The sequence below is a fragment of the Mytilus edulis genome, chromosome 9 (assembly GCF_963676685.1).
Source record: "Mytilus edulis chromosome 9, xbMytEdul2.2, whole genome shotgun sequence".
Classification (NCBI taxonomy): domain Eukaryota; kingdom Metazoa; phylum Mollusca; class Bivalvia; order Mytilida; family Mytilidae; genus Mytilus; species Mytilus edulis.
Genome location: NC_092352.1, coordinates 32,099,157 through 32,119,587, shown reverse-complemented (window position 1 = coordinate 32,119,587; position 20,431 = coordinate 32,099,157). Strand labels below are relative to the sequence as shown.

The 20,431-nt window shown below is 33.1% G+C and overlaps 2 protein-coding genes across 7 annotated transcripts in view; one reads left to right on the top strand and one right to left on the bottom strand.

Moving 5' to 3' along the window:
* The window catches only part of LOC139488167 (set1/Ash2 histone methyltransferase complex subunit ASH2-like), a 45,319-nt gene extending 41,155 nt beyond the window's left edge, over positions 1-4,164 (bottom strand). For both annotated transcript variants that reach the window (XM_071273599.1, XM_071273601.1), the window contains exons 1-3: positions 4,076-4,164; positions 2,623-2,663; positions 2,031-2,082 (exon numbers count right to left, since the gene is read on the bottom strand). In XM_071273599.1, the coding sequence (XP_071129700.1) occupies positions 2,031-2,082; positions 2,623-2,663; positions 4,076-4,122 (140 nt within the window). In that variant the 5' untranslated portion in view covers positions 4,123-4,164. The remainder of the gene's footprint in view (positions 1-2,030; positions 2,083-2,622; positions 2,664-4,075) is intronic.
* A 1,389-nt stretch (positions 4,165-5,553) lies between these two features.
* Positions 5,554-19,927, top strand: LOC139488165 (beta-1,4-N-acetylgalactosaminyltransferase bre-4-like). 5 transcript variants are annotated; one of them, XM_071273595.1, is made up of 9 exons: positions 5,554-5,652; positions 6,355-6,585; positions 11,649-11,978; positions 12,417-12,649; positions 13,336-13,523; positions 15,682-15,804; positions 17,206-17,301; positions 18,553-18,691; positions 19,683-19,927. In XM_071273595.1, the coding sequence occupies exons 3-9, from the start codon at positions 11,693-11,695 to the stop codon at positions 19,722-19,724; spliced, it is 1,107 nt and encodes a 368-aa protein (XP_071129696.1). In that variant the 5' UTR covers positions 5,554-5,652; positions 6,355-6,585; positions 11,649-11,692; the 3' UTR covers positions 19,725-19,927. The 5 variants fall into 5 exon arrangements, with proteins under 5 accessions (XP_071129696.1, XP_071129695.1, XP_071129694.1 ...); XM_071273593.1 differs by lacking the exon at positions 5,554-5,652 and adding an exon at positions 8,203-8,223 and having other exon boundaries at positions 6,446-6,585; XM_071273594.1 differs by lacking the exon at positions 5,554-5,652 and having other exon boundaries at positions 5,874-6,585.
* The last annotated feature ends 504 nt before the right edge of the window (positions 19,928-20,431 follow it).

Genomic DNA, 20,431 nt, shown 5'->3' with positions numbered 1-20,431 from the left:
AATAATATAAAAGAACAGAATTCCAATGTCTCCTGCATTGCACATATTGTATCTGTTCAAGAGCAATAACTAAAAAACAAATTTAAAACTTTTAATACAAATGTATTTCTCACAAGAAAAGTAAGAATGTGATTTATACTAGCAATGTTATTTTTCCTCACATTGCTATTTGAAAAGTGCATTACTCCTGTAAAAATAGTTTGTCTTCATTCATCATATACTATGCTGATATCACCCTTTGATATAAACTTCATAAACACAAGAAATGTAGGTGTGAGGGTGCTTCCTTTGTAATATTCAATATAAATAACATTAGTATCAAAGGAGCATAACTCTTTTTTTTTAAAGCACTGAGTTTTAGAATTTAGAGACATTGCTGATAAAAAACCTTGGATACAAGTTTCATAAATATCTGTCAAAATTTTTTCAAGAAATGTAGGCCTTTGGATGCTCACAATGCATTTTTCCATATAATCATATTACCAAGGGGAATAACCCCTTTACAGGGATCTCCATGGATGAAAATTGAACCATGGAGGAACTTTCACCATTACAAACCTTGTCTACGCTGTACAGTGTAGCGCGATCGGAAGTATTTTATCCCTCCATACAAGGAATGGTGAAAATGCTAATTCATTGCTTATTTAAATTATATTTATTTGAATTTTCATTATAGAATTAGAAGTATCAATATTTTCATTTATTGCCGTTTTTAACCATTCAAATGCCAAGTCATCATGGCCCCCCCTTAGTCGAGAATGACCAAAAGCTGTCATGAAGGTCCCCATGCAGATTTCTTTTATTTTTGGTAATTGTTATGGGGGTTAAAAATCATCTAATGTGGAGCTTATTTTTCGTGGACACTGTCAAATTCAGAGCCCATTACCGGTATGGCTGATTTGCAGCAACAACAAAACAATTCGTACGGGTTATGTAAAAGGTTAAAGAGATTTGTAAAGCAAACGTCGACAAATGAAAAGGTTTTTAATGACTATCTGGAAAAATTGATGCTGTGCAACATGCATCTTTCGAGTCTGAATAGAAACCGGAAACGCGGATGTATCAATTTGATTGTAATATACGAAATGAATTCGGAATTTAGATACGATATTTCTTTACAGGAAATATTTAAGTTTTTACTTTTAAACTTTTAAAGTAATTCTAAATTATCGTTACAGCAGTACTCGAGTTATTTACGATGAAATAATATTTACTGTTTTGCGTCTTATTTTGTACTTCTTAAAAAAAGAGGATGCTGATTGCGTAAGTCAAAATAAAGCACGTGTTCGACTTGTTAAACTGTTTTCTTTGTAACTGGATTAATTTATTAATTTATTTATTTAATCTAAATGATCATAATCATTTGCTGAAACTTAGTTGATTACTTCGACAAATGGATCGTCAATCCTCAGCTAGTATTCTCCTGTTTGGTTTGTTGATCTACCTGTACAAGCTCAGGTACAAGTAATGAGCGATCTTAATCCGGATATCCCTCAGGCGTTAGAACTGTATTGGATTATAACATAAAAAGCCTAAGGGTTATGCAATTATGATAAAAAAAATGGCGTCGGGCTACAAAAAACGATGAAGTTTTGAACGATGGCGGAAGACAATTTAACGATGGCGCAAGACAATTTAACGATGGCGCGAGTCATTTGACGATGGCGCAAGACATTTGAACGATGGCGGGGCTCCATCGTTAAACAGGCCATGGAGATCCCTGCCCTTTATTTGTTGGAACTGATTTCCAAATTTGTCTGAGACATTATTGATATAAACCTTTGATTTAAATTTTACAATAATCTGGCAAGAATTGTGCATGTAAGAGCCCTTACAATAACGAACTCCTGGTATTTCTATGTTCCCCTCAAAGTGTCATGTATGGACAAAAATCTTATAATTTGATCCATTCAACTTAAGTAAATTGAAGATAATCTTAGAAACTAAAACAAAAATCACTAATTTTTGTGTCCTTTTCTTCAACTATAAGACATATATTTATAAACAATGTATACATGTAATACTCATACCAATAACACAGAGAATCTGTTTCCATAGCTTCTTCAGTCTGTCTAGATTCACCTGCAAATAATAACAACTACATCTATAAGATAGTATCATTAGTATGGTATATAGACTACACGCAGTATAAACAAAAAAAATATTTTTAGACTTTGATAAAATCTAAAATATACATTTCTCTAAATATTATAAAAACTATGTCCCTTTACTGAATTTAGAGTCACAGGTTCTCAATAATTTTCATTTTCTGTTTACTAGGATTATATTGATTTATTACATTGGTTGCAATGAATTACATTGATTTCCCAGTTAGATAAAAACCGATAATTTCACATGTGAAATAAACGTGGTTATTTCACTCTCTGACGTCATACAACAATAAGCGTTGTCAAGACGTCGATAACGTCGGATCAAAACAAATTGTCAATGCGTAGGAAAAAGATATAGTTCCTTACATTTTTTACATTAATTTCACAAAAAAAAGCCATTTACCAATGTAATAAAAAGAATAACTAATCGCCGTATTTGAATATCAAAAATAAGACATCTTGTGACCAACATGTAGTTTTCATTCTTACAAAATAGAGATCACTTCTTTACCTTTTTCTAAAGTTCCTTCCACCATTTCTGATTGATTACTTCTACAAAACAGTTAAAATTGATTATCATGAAGATAATTTGTTTTAAAAAGGCTGTAAATCCTCTCATTGTAAAAATCTTTGCTTATTACAATTTCTCTCTTTCTTTATATTAAGTTTCTGCATCTATCTTTCAAGGGTAATAACTCTTGTTACTCAATTTGGATCAAATTGACAAATTTGTAGATATTGCTGAACACATTTGTTTTTTGCAATTTCAAGGGCAATAACTCATGTAAGGGGTAATTTGAAGAAATTTTGAATAATATATTTAATCTTATTGATTTTTGCTATTAAAAATTTGTTTGATACATATATAATAATTATTCAAGATTGTATCCAAAAACTCAAAAATAAAAAAATCACATTTCAGATGCAAAAACTCAAAAATGGGATAATCAATTATTCAAAATTCTGCAGAATGACCTTTACCTACTGATCATTTTTGAAACTGTCAAAACCTGATAATAGGTATCACAAGGAACATCCAGGTAAAGATTGACACAACAGTTTCATGTCAGACTTTTAGTTAATCATGGGTGCCCATTTTTTTCAAAAATATTGTGGAGTCAATTCTTGCTGGATTGTTATCATTTTGATACCAATAGAAGTGGAAATATCACATGTTTATTGTGTTATATTTTTGTGAATAGATAACTTAAGCACAAGTATTATTTTTTTGTCTTAAAATTTGCAAAATATTTCAACCTAAGGCTAAATATATTTATTAAATTTTTTCACATCATTTCAAATCAAAAACAACCAAAGACAACATTGTAACCTTTACATGTATATACTACAGACAATTCTGCACCCTTCAATGCAATGTTTGATAAAATCCGATCACAAATGCCTTAAAAATATGTATTTGAATATATATAGGTGTGTTCATGTTATCACTGCAAAAGTATTTATATACCAAAATATTGCAGGTTACGAAGACTTGTGTACATGTTATTTACCACAATCAGTATGTTGTGGGTCTCATTGAGACTAAGGGTGACGCAGGATTAACGATTTTCTGTAAGCGTGACACCTGAAAGTCAAATTATTGTGCCATGAAAACAGGAAATGAAGTCTAGCTGGACACAGGAAATTACAAAAAAAAATGAGAATTGCTTACATCATGTACATACATAGTGTAAGCGGGATACAGGAATCTGACAAAACAGTAAGTAGGATCCAGGATCAGAACCCCCCAATGAGACCCTATGTATGTTAGACTGCATGTGTTGTTTGTTTTGGTTTTGTATGTTGTGAGTTGTCGGTTGATAAATATGTCATTACATTTTGATGTTTGATTCGATTTCTGCCGTGTATATAAAAACGTGACACTATGTAAACACAGTATTTACGATAATGGGTGACTTTTTGTGAATGACATTGTTTTAATGTGAATAAACAATCAAGAAAACCTATTTTGTTCCATTGAATGTATCCCGATTGCCACTTTGTCGTCCATATTGGAAATGTTGAAAAGGCTAAAATATGTTTTGACCCGAACCAAGGCCGTAAACCCGAACCAGAGACAATAATATTCTATGTATCTGTCCGAATGTACATTGATTTTTTACATGAATCAAATCAAGTTATTTTGTATTAAAGTGCCCCATATGGTATATCAATTATAACAAGAAAATAACAGAATAGACTACTCTCAGTACTGTATTAAAAGATCTATTAAAACTGAAAAAAAAGGGGGAGCCGGTGTCATGTGACGTCATTGTGTTGATAAAAAATATAATTATAAAAAGAAAATAGCACAAAATCAAATTTAAAATGTTTTGCAAGGTCCCACTACACACAGTATTTATTTTTAAGTGTCAATACATAGTTCTTTAGTTGATTTATCAGTTTTCTTGCTTGGAAAGCCGGCCAGCCTGAGAAGTAAACTCATACGTTTGCAATACAAAGCAAGAACGTCGGGTCAGAGACATATGACATACAAGCATTAGCCTTTCAAAAAGGGCTAGTCGACTCTTAGCTGATGAACATTGAAAGTGCTCTCGCTTTGTAGATTTATTCATTTACTAGAATAGCCACGTGCATCAATCAAAATTTTTTACCACACACGTGAGGTCACACGTTATGAAGTAGTATATATCGTTTAACGTTGTTGTTTACGAAACTCCAGAAGATTCGACTATTTATAGATAAAAGTTACCTGTGTACCAATATCATGAATATGCACGATTAATGACCAGGCAAAATCTAATTGCTAAAATCAGATACTCTACGGGATTGAAGGACATTTACTAGGTTTGGATTGTCCTAACCAATCAATAAACTTTGATTATTTACGTCTCGTAATATCTTCCAATCAGGTAGCAAGAAAAATTCACGCACTGACTGTCCATCGTTCAAATCTTAATATCGACTCCTAGGAGTCGATGACTAGAAGTCGATGATAATACAATGTATTAAATGTTTCTGCCAACTGGTCGGGTTTGAATCCTACAACAGAACACCAAGGATATTTAAAGTATAACTTTACAAATCCTTGAGAACACAAGGTACACATTTGCCTATGCGGTCAAGTTAAATGAATCGTGTTTCTGCGTTTTAGTTTTTAATGATGAAATTGCTACATAAAACAGGTTCCAATTTGAAAGGTAAAGTTTTTCAACTGCTGAATATAAGAGAGACATAAAGATACATCAAAGATCTTCATTCAAACTCATAATAACGTCGAAAAAAATGCATTCGCAAAAAAAACCCGAAAAACGACGAAAAATTAAAATACAGCACAGAAAACCATTATGACTGTACATGGACCCAACTAAAAAACGGGGGTTATTTCATGTACTCCATATGTGAGGGCATATGTGACAACCGTGCAGTTGGTCATGTAAATATAAATCTGGTTATAAGTTTGAATCGGTAGGTCATATTCGAGGACAAGAGGATGGTCGTGTGGTATAGACAATTGGGAAATGTCTCTGTGTTGTCATCTGTCAAACTTGAAGGCCGCGAGCAACTCCCTATGCAAAAAGTAAGTATTGGATGTGAAAACTTTGGACTAACGGCGTATCAACTGGGAGATATTATACTCTATATAGATCTATATATATGCAGGTGCTTTCAGATTGTTGCTACATAGAAAACTTCACAATTCAGAGACTAAATCATATCTTTATAGTCGTAAAGTTTTTGTTCCGTCAACCGACCTGCATTGTTAATTTTAGATGTAAGTCATCAAGATATGAGCCAAACGTTTACGTAACTATAGTCTAACATATATCTTATGACTTCTTTATTTCATGTTCGATGAGATAAATGCATTTATGACTTTGAATTACTTAGTGCCGGAAAGAATGCAAAATCTATATAGAGGACGTGAAAATAAAGGATAATAAGATTACTGACCATTAAATTTACTTCTTTTCGTTCTTTCTTAGAAACTGCTCATATGAATATTTTCTTACCTTTTGGAATAAATAGGGCAAAGTATCTGCAAAAGGCATAAAAAAATTAATAAGACCGTGTTTTAGTTTTGAATTTTAAGTTCTAATATTGATTTTTTTGGGGGGAGGGGGGGGGGGGGTAAAAAAATACGATTTTTGAAATAACAATTTTATTATAAAATCTCGTGTTTGCCTTAAATAAAAATAAGAGAGAATAACATCTCGCTATTTCAAAAGACGGACGTTAAATAACGTAAAGTATTTATGATGTCTGATAAATTTGACTACAGTGCTATTACAAAATGATTAAAAAAGACCTGTCGAGACAAAAGATTACCGCAAGATTGCGACTAAGGAAATATCATCACTGCGGGATACTACATACTTGTGTGATACTTAAATGATAAGAGTATGTGTGGTAATTTGATCAGCAGTCAAAAACAGCAGCCATGTTATAAATACTGTGTAAATCAACTTATCAACAAATTATACGAGGAAAAGGTTAACAAAAGACGCAAATGGTAAGTTATATTAGAAAATATTCATATGCAGCTATTTTTGTAACTTCACACGAACAAGAAATTATTACGATAACGGATAGAGGCAAGAAAAAAACTTTATGCAGGGTTGTTTATAATTTGACTGGAGTCAAATTTCACTCTGAATGGAAATCATTTGCGTTCTATACAGGTCTAGACTGTGATGGTGTGCATGTAGATATAAACATGTTTAATAAAAATAGTGATAATTTCTAATGGTTTTGCATCTGACGAGAATTCCAATGAAACAACGACGAAGTTAAAAATACCTACACAATATTTCCGGGTTTTTTTTCGACATGCACTAAGTTAACGTAACTACTGTTGAGATCTTGTTCATCGTTTATAAGTATAAAAAGGTTCAAGATTATCTTCCATTATGTAATTTTTATTATACTTTAATATGCATTGTATATTAACATAACAAATAAAATCAGTATTGTTTGCTGGTGCACTGAAAAAAGGGCAATCAAGATCATGTTGTTTCTACTGTATCCTACTGCTGTATTTGTGTATACAATACAACTCAATACAATATGTGTTTATTCCTCATGATGCAACAACAAAGATAAATCAGAATTCAGTTTATCAAGGTTTATCCTTGGTTTTAAAAACATGCAGTGTAAGAATACAATATATCTAATACCGGTGTACATTGTGTAGGCAAGACTTGAAGCAGTAAGAAAAGAAAACGAAATATGAGTTTAACAAATTTGTTTTAATGATTAAGATTCAAACTATTTAGTCATTGACAGTAAGTGTGACCATGAAAGTATTATTGTGACCGTCAATATAATACTTTCATGGTATGACTAAAGTTGCCCAAATGTTTAACTTCTGATGTGTCCTGACAGGTCTGTAACCAAAGGAACTTTACAGGATTTTTATTAGAAACCATTAACCATTATTAGAAAGAAAAATTACATGGCATTTTTGTTAGCTTTTTAAAACGGTCGTTTGCCGTTCAATAGTATCGATCATTGATTGATTGACATTTTATGCCATTTCTGAGAACGCGTAATCCAGTGAGTATGCTGTAGGGAAAACGCACGCCTGGGGTAGTACAAAATAATAAACATGGTATATTTTATAAGTTTCAGGTTTCAATATGCTGTTTCTCTTGATCAAACAGAGGTCAAGACTGGTTTTGACGATTTTTAGCTTTGTTGTTTTTGACTTGATGACCCTTAGGCCTAATTGTTTTCAAAACGGACACCAATGCACACAGGTTTGTTGTCCTTTGACAGCCTCTAGATGGACCATGGAATTATTATATTGACTCAAAATTCTATATTAAACGTCTATGGGTGGACGCAAATGTCCAGATGAGAACTAGAACACAACCATTGGTACTCCGTCCAATCTTTGCTACGCGTCTGCTTTCGACCAGTGAACTAGGATCCCGATTTAGTTATAACGTTCAGGAAAAATGCTCTCATTTATGTATAAAGTGTGTTTACATGCATATAAATGTTAAAACAAAAGAAAACTGTGCACATTATTTGACACGTTGATGTATCTTGTACCTGTGTGTTTTTTGTTTGATGTTTACCTGTATTGTAAATTGATGAGATATCATCAGTTTATATATTATTTCAGATTACATTTTAAGGACATACGGTAAGAAATATTTTGATCAAGTTTTAGTCAAACTCCGTTTCGTGACAACTATATATATAAGTTTGACGTGTAACACATAAAAATCATTACAATTCATTTATAATCAATTCAAATCAAATCAGTTTTTTATGTTCTTTATTCAATTTTAAAAGGTTTCACATGGGAGCATTTACAAGACTTAGTAACAATGTTAACTTCATTGTCGTTCGTGCACATAAGATGCCTCTATTGCGTGGAAACTTGTGGAGTCCAAAAGCCTCGAGATTTTATTTTATATTTTTCATGATAAAACCACAAATACTTTCATTACAAAATTAGATAATACCTCTCTAATTAAACAATAATTACTTGGAATTGAACAATGATAAATGTTATAACAGAAAAAGTGTTGTACACATTGAAAGTGTGCATGTACATACATTATTACAGTTAAATATACTCGTAGGAAAAATACTTTACCTTCATTTTACAGGTCGTCAAAAAGTCGTATGTCGCAGATTTTCTTAATTTGAGGTTTTGTTAGCATTCTTTTGTAGGACTATTTATCCGAGACATGTAGTTTAAATCTGTTATTTAAGAAATAAAGGATCACACTTCTGTACAAGCGTTCATACGCATAGCATAAGCTCCTGAAATATTGAGCTAAGAAAGTTATTCAGTGGCATACCCAGGATAGTGCTTAGAATACGTACTGTACTCCCCCTTTTTGATGTCCAATATATGAAAAATCTCATATTTTTCACAAATGAGATTTTCAATCAGTAATTGTCCAAACAAAAATTCTGTAATTTCGCACTCGACCCCCTCCCGCCCTAAATGTGTTTCAATCTCAAATTATATTTTTATTGTAATGTAAACTGATAAAATCTATTTTTCTATTCATACTTTGACCGATAAGGCGCTGGAGGACTAAATTATATATATTTCATTAAAGCTTTTGGGGCAATGTGTAAACATGCATTTCTTTTCTGGTTTTACTTAGTCTCAATAAAACCTCAAATTCCATAATCCAAAAGGCGATTCTAGTAATATACAATTGTTTGTATTTATTCCAACATGCATAAGGTGACTGGTGTTCTTATTGGTGCATTTTTAAAACCATTACTGTGGAAACCCACATATATCAGTCTGTTTTTGTTATTGTGTTGTCATTTTTGCGTGTACCAACCTAACCCTAGGTGTACCCGTTTTCTTCTTCTTCTTCTTCTTCCTTGCTTAGGACTGGATTCTTAAAAGAATGTTACAAGTCCACTAGACGGAGAATGAGACAGCAATTCTCCTGTAACTATTTACAAATAAAACGTTCCGAATATATACAATTTAAAACTATGTACACTTGGCTGCTGTCTATGGTGTTGGTCTCTTGGGTGCACTATTGTTGGCTAGTGCACTCTGGAACCCCTCTATTGTCAGAGCTTCAGTTGTAACTGTTGGAAGGTGGTTCCACTCTTGTATAGTCCGTGGAAAGTATGAGTACTTATATACTCTCTGGTTTGCTGGTGGTTGATATAGGCGTTGTTTGCCTCTAGTACGCCGATCGTTTGGACGCAAGATGGAACTGGCATCAATGTCCACTAGCTCATGCTGGATCTTGTAAAGCATGACGAGTCGATGGTTGCTTCGTCTGTTAGCTAGTGGTTCCCATCCTAGTGTCTTGACCATAGTTGTCACACATCCAGGTGTTTTATCAGTGTAGTTGTTGGTTACAAACCTGGCGGCCCTCCTTTGCACTTGTTCTAAACGGTTAATGTCCTCAGTGGTATGAGGGTCCCATGCCGCACTAGCATATTCTAGTGTTGGTCTGACCAGAGAGATATAGGTTGCATTTCTTACATTCTTGCTGCATTCTCGAAGGTTACGCCTAAGGAATCCGATGGATTTGGATGCTTTTTTGGCAGTAACGTCAACATGATTTTTCCATTGTAGGTCCTCACTGAAATTTACTCCTAAATATTTGCTGGTTGGTACAGTTTCGAGAGTGTGGCCATGTAATTTGTAGAATGTCTCTTTTTTTGGATTTACTGTTGGTGCTAATGCGGATGACAGTGCATTTTTCTGGGTGGAATTTCATCTGCCATTTGGTTTCCCAGTCTTCTAGTGCTGAAAGGTCCTGTTGTAGTTTGGCTTCATCCTGGGAATTCTTGATATGGTGGAATAGTAGGCAGTCGTCAGCAAATAGTTTGACAGTTGAATGTTGAACTGTTTCTGGTAAGTCGTTGATGAATACTAGGAAGAGTAAGGGTCCTAGCACAGTCCCTTGTGGGACCCCTGAAAGTACATCTCCCTGTGTTGACTTACAGCCCTCGACTACAACTTGTTGTTTCCTGTTTTCTAAAAAAGCTTGTATCCATTTCAGATTTTCGTCTCTAATGCCATAGTGGTTCAGTTTGTTGAGTAATCTGCAGTGTGGGACTTTGTCAAAAGCCTTAGCAAAGTCGAGTAAGATTACATCCACTTGATCTTTCCCTGATTTTAGTTGTTTGGCAATTCCTTCTATTGTTGAAATAAGTTGTGTCTCACATGATATCTCCGAGCTCTGAAACCATGCTGGCTGTCTGTCAAGATGTGATGTTTTTCCAAAAAAGTGATGACTGAACTGTGGATGATATGTTCCAGAACTTTGCAAGAAATAGAAGTTAAAGAAACTGGTCGATAATTTGCTGCTATATGTTTTTCTCCTTTTTTGAATAGTAGGACTATTGTTGCTTCTTTCCAGTCGTTTGGTATTTGCCCGTTGTCAATGGTGGTTTGGTAAAGATGGGAAAGGATAGGAGCCATCTCATTTGCTGCTTCTTTAAGTATAAGTGCTGGAATGTTGTCGGGTCCTGTAGCTTTGTGTTGTTTAAGGTTCTTTAATAGCTTGTATACTCCATTTCTGTTTATGTTGATTTTACCCATGGTGGGATATGGGCTTGGGCCTTTGCTTGGTATACTCGTCATGTCTTCCTTAGTATAGACCGATTGAAATTGGTCGTTTAGAATTTCAGCCTTTTGAGCGCTTTCACTATGTAAAAATGCGTCTTTGTTGGTAAGAGCAGAAACACCTGATGACTCTTGTTTCTTACTTTTTACATATGTGTAGAAGCGCTTAGGATTTTCTTCGAAGTAATTGCTGACAACATCTTGGATGTACTTTCTATGAGCTTTTCTTGTCTCCTTTTGGGTGTTTGCTTTCAGTTTCTTGTACTTTTCCCAGTCGCTTGGGTTATTTGAACGTTTAGCTTTGGAGTGAGCTCTCTGTTTTCTTCTCATTGCTCTTCATTTTAGATGATTCAACTATCATTTGGCATAAATAGATATTTATCTTATTTTTGAAATTACTCACTCTGCTCACCAGGGATACATCATAGTACTTTAATGGTATAGATCCGTATAAACACGACAGATTTTTTTTACAAATGATAATTGTTCTTTTTTGTTCACAGATTGTTGCGGCGACAACCATGGATCAACATATTGCAAGCAAACAATGACAACGAGTTTACTAGAGCATGGCTTAAATGCAAATAAAATTCTGCGGCTGCTTTTTCGAAAGTTCCGAGATTTATGTAATCTACGTTGTATATCGATTATAGGACTTGCTTTTCTGATTGTCCAGTTCTTGCTTCTAATTCTGTATGGACACACACGATGCGAAGGCGACATCTGTGTAACCGAAAGTAGAAATACTTCCTCTTTCTACAGTATCTTTTTTTGGAACTGGAGAAAAAAAGGACCTCTCTTACCATTATGCCCAACAATACCACCTGGCCTTTGTAAGTATTCAAAAATAATACAGAAACACGATATACAGCATGTACAGAGAAGGGATCAATAAATGCACACAAAAACAAAATAGAAAACAAACGTCATGTATGTTTTATTTTTTTAGTAAATGTGAGGGGGAAAAGTGTCACTCCCAAAAAACATAGTAATAATTTTTTTTTACATTTGGCAAATCAAGAAAAACACACGTACTGCTTCTTTATCTTATTGATTCGTAAATCAATGATAATATTTATGAATCGGATTTTTTGGGGTTTTTTTTCTGTTTAATTTTTAATCATAAAAAGAAAATCAAAATATGAAATATCGCAGTTCGTGTTTCAATTTGAAAAACTAAAATGGACGAAGCAAAAGTATGGTTGTATCATTAAAAAAAAGAACGATAATTGACATAGCTACGGAACTCAGAACTTTTTTTATATTTTTAGATGGTTATATCAAACCAAGCACTGAAGTTTTAACTTGGGCCGAGCTTGAGTCAAAGTTTTTGAACCTGCATTATGGAGGGCGATATAAACCACCTAACTGCACATCCCGACACAGAGTGGCCATCATAGTACCATTCAGAGATCGGGAAATACATCTGAAGATTTTCCTAAATAATCTTCATCCTATATTGCAAAGACAGCAGATAGAATACGGAATATATGTTGTAGATCTAGTAAGTAAGATAGATCTATAAGTAAAATATGTTAATGCTAATGACCATTTTTAACGCTATTTTTAGGGGGTTATAGTGTGAAGTCCATACGTCCCAAACCTGGTTTCTGTTCTCTAACTTTAGTTTGCCTCAACCAAATGATATGAAACTTATACATAATGCTTATTACCGCAAAACACAGGTCAAGTTTGAATTTTGGTGGCGTCACTTTTACCATTCTAAAGTATTCCCCTTTAAAAATAAAAAAAAAGCTGATTTTTGTTTGTCTCAACCAAATGGTATTAAACTTATACATAATGAATATTGCCACAAAATAGTTTTAATTTTGGTGGTGTCACTTCAACCGTTCTAGAGTTATGCTCCTTTTCAATAGTAATTGTAAAAGATTTTTTTGAATGGAGTTATCTTCCTTTGTCCATAATTGTAGTTGAATCAACTATAACCAATGCTTTATACAATGCCATGTTCATTCAAAAAAATAAATCAATATTTACCCTACGTTGCTTACAAGCACTTTGATTAATGTTCTTCAGTTTTGTCCCTTTATAAATTTATTAATATACAAGTGGGGACATCATTTGTGTACCATGGACACATTCCCCATTTATTTTCCCATATATTCAAAGACTACTGCATATTTAATTTAAACGTTTTCTTTAAACACGTAACCCTTCTTTTCATTTCAGGATTTAAAAGTTCAATTTAACAGAGCTTTACTGTTGAATGTTGGCGTTTTAGAATCGTTACGGCTACACGACTATCAATGCTTTATATTTCATGACGTGGATTTACTGCCAGAAAATGATAATAATTTATACACCTGTCCAGATAATCCTAGACATATGTCCGTAGCCGTGAATCGGTTAAAGTATAAGTAAGTTGAAACAATCGATATTCAATTGTAGACATTTGACATATGTCAGTAGCCGTGATTAGGCTCATCTACGCGTAAGTTGAAACAATCGATATGCAAATGCAGTCATTTGACATGTGTCAGTAGCCGTAAATTGGTTACAGAAAAATTAAGATTAACAATCGATATTCAAATGCGGACGTCTGACATATGACAGTAGCCTTGAATCGGCTCATGTTTAAGTAAGTTGAAACAATCGATAACCAAATTTAGACATTTGACATGTGTCTGCAGATGTTAAACAGCTAAAGTACAAGTAAGATGAAACAATCGATATTCAAATGTAGACATCTGTCATATGACAGTAGACGTGAATCGGCTTCAGAACAAGTGAGTAGAAACAATCGATATTCAAATGTAAACATCTGACATGTGTCAGTAGACGTGGGTCGGCTCAAGTACAAGCTAGATGAAACAATTCATATTCAAATGTTGCCATTTAATATGTGTCAGTAGCTGTAAATCGGCTCCAGTGCAAGTAAGTTGAAACAATCGATATTCAAATGTGGTCATTTGACATGTGTTAGGAGCAATGAATCGACTAATGTACATGTAAGTTGAAACAATCGATATGCAAATGTAGACATTTGACATATTTTAGTAGCCGTGTATCGGCTAAAGTACAAGTAAGATGAAACAATCGATATTCAAATGTAGACATCTTACATATGTCAGTAGCCTTGGTTCGGCAAAAGTACAAGTAAGTTGAAACTCTTTTGAAACAAACGATATGCAAATGTAGACATCTGACATGTGTCAGTAGCCGTGAATTGGCTAAAGTACAAGTAAGATGAAACAATCGATATTCAAATGTAGCTTTCTCGTTTGAATTGTTTTGCATTGTCATATACTTTTTATGGCTGACTATGCGGTATGGGCTTTGCTTATTGTTGAAGGCCGTACGGTGACCTATAGTTGTTAATGTCTGTGTCATTTTGGTCTCTTGTGGACAGTTGTCTCATTGGCAATCATACCACATCTTCTTTTTTATATCTTACATATGTCAGTAGCCTTAATTCGGCAAAAGTACAAGTAAGTTGAAACAATCCATATTCAGATGTAGACATTTGACATATGATAGAAGACGTTTATCGGCTGATGTACAAGTAGGTTGAAACAATCGATAATCAAATGTAGACATTTGAAATGTGTCAGTATCCTTAAATCGGCTAAAGTACCATTTAAAGTTGAAACAATTCATATTCAATTGTAGACATTTTACATATGTCGGTAGCTGTGAATCGACTGTACAAGTAAATTGAAACAATAGATGTTCAAATGTAGACATTTGACATATGCCAGTAGCCGGGTATCGGCTAAAGAACAAGTAAGTTGAAACAATCGATATTCAATATCGTAAACGTCTGGTATGTGTCCGCACATGTGACCGCAGTTGTGAATCAGTTAAAAGTACAAGTAAGATGAAACAATCGATATTCAAATGTAGACATCTGACATATGTCAGTAGACGTGGATATGCTAAAGTACAAGTAAGATGAAACAATATATATTCAAATGTGGCCATTTGATATGTGTCAGTAGCCGTAAATTGGCTACAGTACAAGTAAGTTGAAATAATCGATATTCAAATGATGACTTTTGACATGTGTCCGTAGTCGTGAATCTGCTACAGTACAAGTAAGTCAAGTTAAAACAATCGATATTCAAATGTAGACATGTGACAAATGTCAGTATTCGTGAATCATCAAAAGTGCACGATTGATTAAATATAACGTAAACAAATGTAAGAGATATCAAAATTATTCCATACATAATAATATTTGTATTCATAAGTTGTAATGTACGACATTCATGGTCTTCATGGTCCTACAAAAGAAAAAAAATGAACAAACGTATGTATTAAATTAGTGGCAATTATTGGTGCGAGAGAGAAAAAAATACAATCAAGTTCACTCGCACCCTTTTTTGTCTTCGTAAAGTCCAAATGATACATATTGGTATGACCTAAGAAGATATAATTCAATAGCTTGTAAAAGGTATTTTCAGTTTCTTTCCATTGTAACAATTAAAAAAAAGTATAGATACAGAGTTGGTTGTTGATAAATTGTCTTTGATTTCATATTCAAATATGTATAAATATTCATTTCCTATTGTTTAGACTGCCATATGATAAGATATTCGGAGGTGTGGCAGCTATATCGAAAGAAGACTTTTTAAAGGTCAACGGTTACTCTAACAGATACTTTGGTTGGGGAGGAGAAGATGATGACATGTTTAATAGGTAAGAGCCCTGAAAGACACTCCATTTTCAATATTCCGTAGACAATCGACTTTTATGTATCATGCATCTCTGACATTATTCATGTTTATTCTATAATCTGAATGTGTTTTGCTATTGGTTCGACTTGCAAGTTTTATTGAAGGAGGACAGTTCCTTTAAAGCAAGACAAATTTAATCACTTTAAAGTTAGATAAAACAATTAAATTGACATTCCAATAGAAAATTTCTCCAAGTAATATCACAATAGATATAGATATAAACCTGTGACTAAAAAATTATCTGTCATACGTAAGTATATCAAAAGGCAAAACAAACAAAAATGAAAATGATGTAACCTCTTATAATAAACAGCTGCGCCATGAGCGCATGATACGCTCGACGTCTTGCGTGGAAGTTTTATGCAATAATCATAAATAGTTTCTGAGAAAGTTTTAAGCAATAGCCATATATTGTTTTTGAGACACGACGGGACATGTGAAACCCCCAACCCTGGTTTTTTATTTTTACAAAAAACTATCACTAAAATAAAATTTTGAATCAAAACCAAAAAGTATACAAATCTTTAGATTAATATAACAAAGAAGTGTGTAAAGTTTTAAGCAATAATCATAATTTTTTTTTGAGATACGGCGCGACATGTAAAAAAAACCCTCCACTGTTTAACAAAATACTCAATAACTCAAAAATAAAGTTTTGAATCATCACCAAAGAGTATAAAGATCTTTAGATTAATATAACAAAGAAGTGTGTAAAGTTTTAAGCAATAATCATAAATTGTTTATGAGATACGGCACAACATGTAAAAAAAAACCTCCCCCTTTTTTACAAAATACTCAATAACTCAAAAACGAAATTTTGAATCATCACCAAAAAGTATACAGATCTTCAGATTAATATAACAAAGACATGTGTAAAGTTTTAAGCAATAATCATAAATCGTTTTTGAGATATGGTGCGACATGTAAAAAAAACCCTCCCCCTTTTTTACAAAATACTCAATAACTCAAAAATGAAATTTTGAATCATCACCAAAAAGTATACAGATATTAAGATTAATATAACTAAGAAGTGTTTAAAGTTTTAAGCCATAATCAGGAATCGTTTTTGAGATACGGTGCGACATGTGAAAAAAACACACCCCTGTTTTAGTTACAAAGTGCCGTAACTCAAAAAGTTTTAATCTTATTTTCACCAAAAAGTATACAGATCATTTGACCATCATAAGAAACAACTATGTTAAGTTTCATGAAATTTGGATAAGTCAAGTTACGGTGCGACATGTTTACGCCGGACAGACGGACGGACGGACGGACACCGGACATTTGTATACCATAATACGTCCCGTCAAAATTTTGAAACAGACATTTCGCTCAACTAAACATATATGTATATTTTTTTCAGAATTAACGCAATGAATTTGACCATTACAAGATATCATCCTGGTATTGCTAGATATATAATGTTGCCGCATGCCAAACAAGAAGAAAATTTAGCCAGGTAAATAATGATCAATATTATTTTGTTGATCTTCATACGAAAAAAAAAGTTTGATTATAAATTTATATAATCTTCACTTTAACTTCGAAAACAGCTTTCAAGTTTAAATCAAGTATTGTCAAAATCCTGCAGTCTAAGATAAATCAATACAAAAGATTGAAAACGAAACAGCTGATCTTATTGTTTCACGTGTACACAGTTATAAAACAAAATAATAAATAAATTGTAAAATAAAGGGAAATAGCCAACTTATACTTGAGATTGATATAGCTTAAATTGTAACTAAAATATAAGTTATAAATAATTATGGGTATGACTTGGACCATTACTTCTTTTTTTTCAGAGAAAAACGAATTATTTCAAAGGGGCATTAGCTACGACATTAATGATTATTTTTGGATCAGTCATTAATGAAAGTGAAAAAGTTAAATAATAATTTGCTTTTTAGCAGCGTAGTTGGTTCACAATTTTATCAAAATAAGCAATCACTTGCAAATAGAAATGCGACCGCATTGAATCATGGTACTCTTATTTAAACTCCTTAGCTGGAGATTGGTAACGCATGTATTCGGCTATTTAAGTTAAGGAAAAGAATGTCAATATTGAAAGTGAAATAAGTATAAACAATTTGGTTGACTTATACAGATGAAAACGATGATAAACATTATTTTCAACCTGTATTATGAAATCAGACCTAGAAAAATCCAATTGCACTTTGTCGTTATGTATTGTCTGCAGTCGTCTAAAAGTGGTCATCTCGATGGTTTAAAATTAGATGACGTCTAGCCAAAATTACATACGGAAATGTTGATACATATTATCGAGTACTTGCACTGTTAATTGCATCTTTATTTTCGACTTTTTGTAATTCTGATGTACGTTTTAGTATGTTATAAATCAAATATGGAGAATTCGAGTCAAATCAGTGAACATAAAATTGACAGCTAATGCCCCTTTAGGATCTTTCTTTTTAACATAAATTTGTCATATTACCATGATTAAATTATATCCAAAAGTATACAATGTGTGATGAAGTTCCAATATAACTTACTTTCGATGTGAAATCGAGTTCGATTGGTCAAAATTACGGGAAATGAAGGCTGTAAAGAACGAATGCACATGTATAGTATATCGGGACAGAATTTTTTTTAGAAGACCAGTTGTTATGAGTAAATTACCTATATGTTTATAAAATTTTCCATCAATTCATTATATTGTTAACTTGTACTTTAATTTATATATTAAAAACAGGTTTGATATATTAAAGTCTGGGAAAGTGACTTTTAGGAGAGACGGAATAAATACACTGAAATACGATCGGCTGATACTGGATTTCCGTCGACTCTTGACATATATAATGGTCACTGTTAATCAAACAGAAATAGCTTCTGTAAGTACTAGGTAAACAAGTAAATATGAGTATATAAAGCAAAAACTATAACAATGTTACAGAAAAACAAAATAGCAAAAGTATCAAAACAGAAATTCCCTAAACAAATGACAATATCAAAAGCTCAAACACATCAAACGAACGGATAACAACTGTCATATTTCTGACCAGGTACAGGCATTTCCTAATGCAGAAGATGGTAGATTAAACCTGGTTTTATAGCTAGATAAACCTCTCACTTGTATGACAGTCGCATAAAATTCCATTATATTGACAGCAACAGATTTACTGACCTTGCGAGACCCTCGCATGTGTTGTCAAGGTCTGTAAACACTTCCTAGTAGTTGAGATTTATTCCACTGATGATATTAAAAGTCAACTTGAGAACTCACAACATGTCCCCCGCCACATCTACATGATCTATTGAAGTGAGGAATTTTCCCTAATTGTGTCCGAATTTATAGTTATTTTTTCCTTAAAGGTAGAATATTTATACTTTTGACTGCAGACCTTTGATCAAATCTATGTAAACACAACTTTTCTTGACTTGGTTCGATTTATTAACCTTGACATAATGTAGACACGGTGACTTGTATACTCCTAAGATCGTATGGTCATTCACTTTCTTTAATCTTCTTTTTTGTATGTGGCTGTCCCATCGCGTCTATATAAATAGTTCACATTCACGCACTTTGAAAACTATTAGTGTCATCCAAAATTTTCACAATATACTTATCTTGCAACAGAGTAGCTATTCATATTTTGATATCAAATCAGAATTTCATTTCCAATCGGAATATTTTCAAATTGTTCAGACGAGGCTAGAAAAACATGTATATCAAATAGTAAATTACAAATTATTATTTAGTTATTTCAATTTCCACTTTGTTCGGGCCAATGTGTTAACTCGAAACAGAAAAGTTTAATCTTGGAGCATGCAAATCTGTCATATTGATTATCTTCGTAAATTGTTTTAAACTTGAAATTCTAGGGAAGAGGCATCAGATACGACATAGATACAAACCAGGGCTGATAAAATATTGCAGAGATGGCTGACCAGTATATATGATACGGACCTTGACGTCTAATTATGATTGTTTAATAAGAGTGATCAGAAAGCTATATTGTGATAAATGTAATTGACATTCCAATGATGGGAACACTACCGTGGCATTGTTGTACAGATACGAAGTGTTCATAAATAATAATGATAATAATAAATGTTAACAAATTAAATGTGTACAGAACTAATTTCAATTCATGGGATGTAATACTGTTATTTTAGTTTTGCCTAACCTTGACCTCATTTACATGGTACAGCAACTGCTTGAAACGAAAACATTCCATGGGAATTTATAACTTATTATTGATAAAAGGATAATCATATTTGGTATACATGATGCTGCTTTGCAAGGTCCACAAGTCCACCAGACAGGGTGTAAGGTGTACAGAGTTCACCTGACCTCGACCTCATTTCACGTTACATTTGCCAATGATAAGTTTGGTCTGTTTCTCAGACAGTATTTTAGTAGGTCAACAAATGTTGGTGCAAAGAATGATTTGTGAACATGTATGTCTTGAAGGTATCATCTGCCCTTCACTTCATTTTTATGGTTCGTTGGTCAATGTTAAGTTTCCATAGATTTGTCCCTTTCCTCAGATACTACAAACTTTAAGGTCAATTTTATTTGGTGTATGGACTAATTGTAATGTATACATGTTGTATGGAAGATATTATCT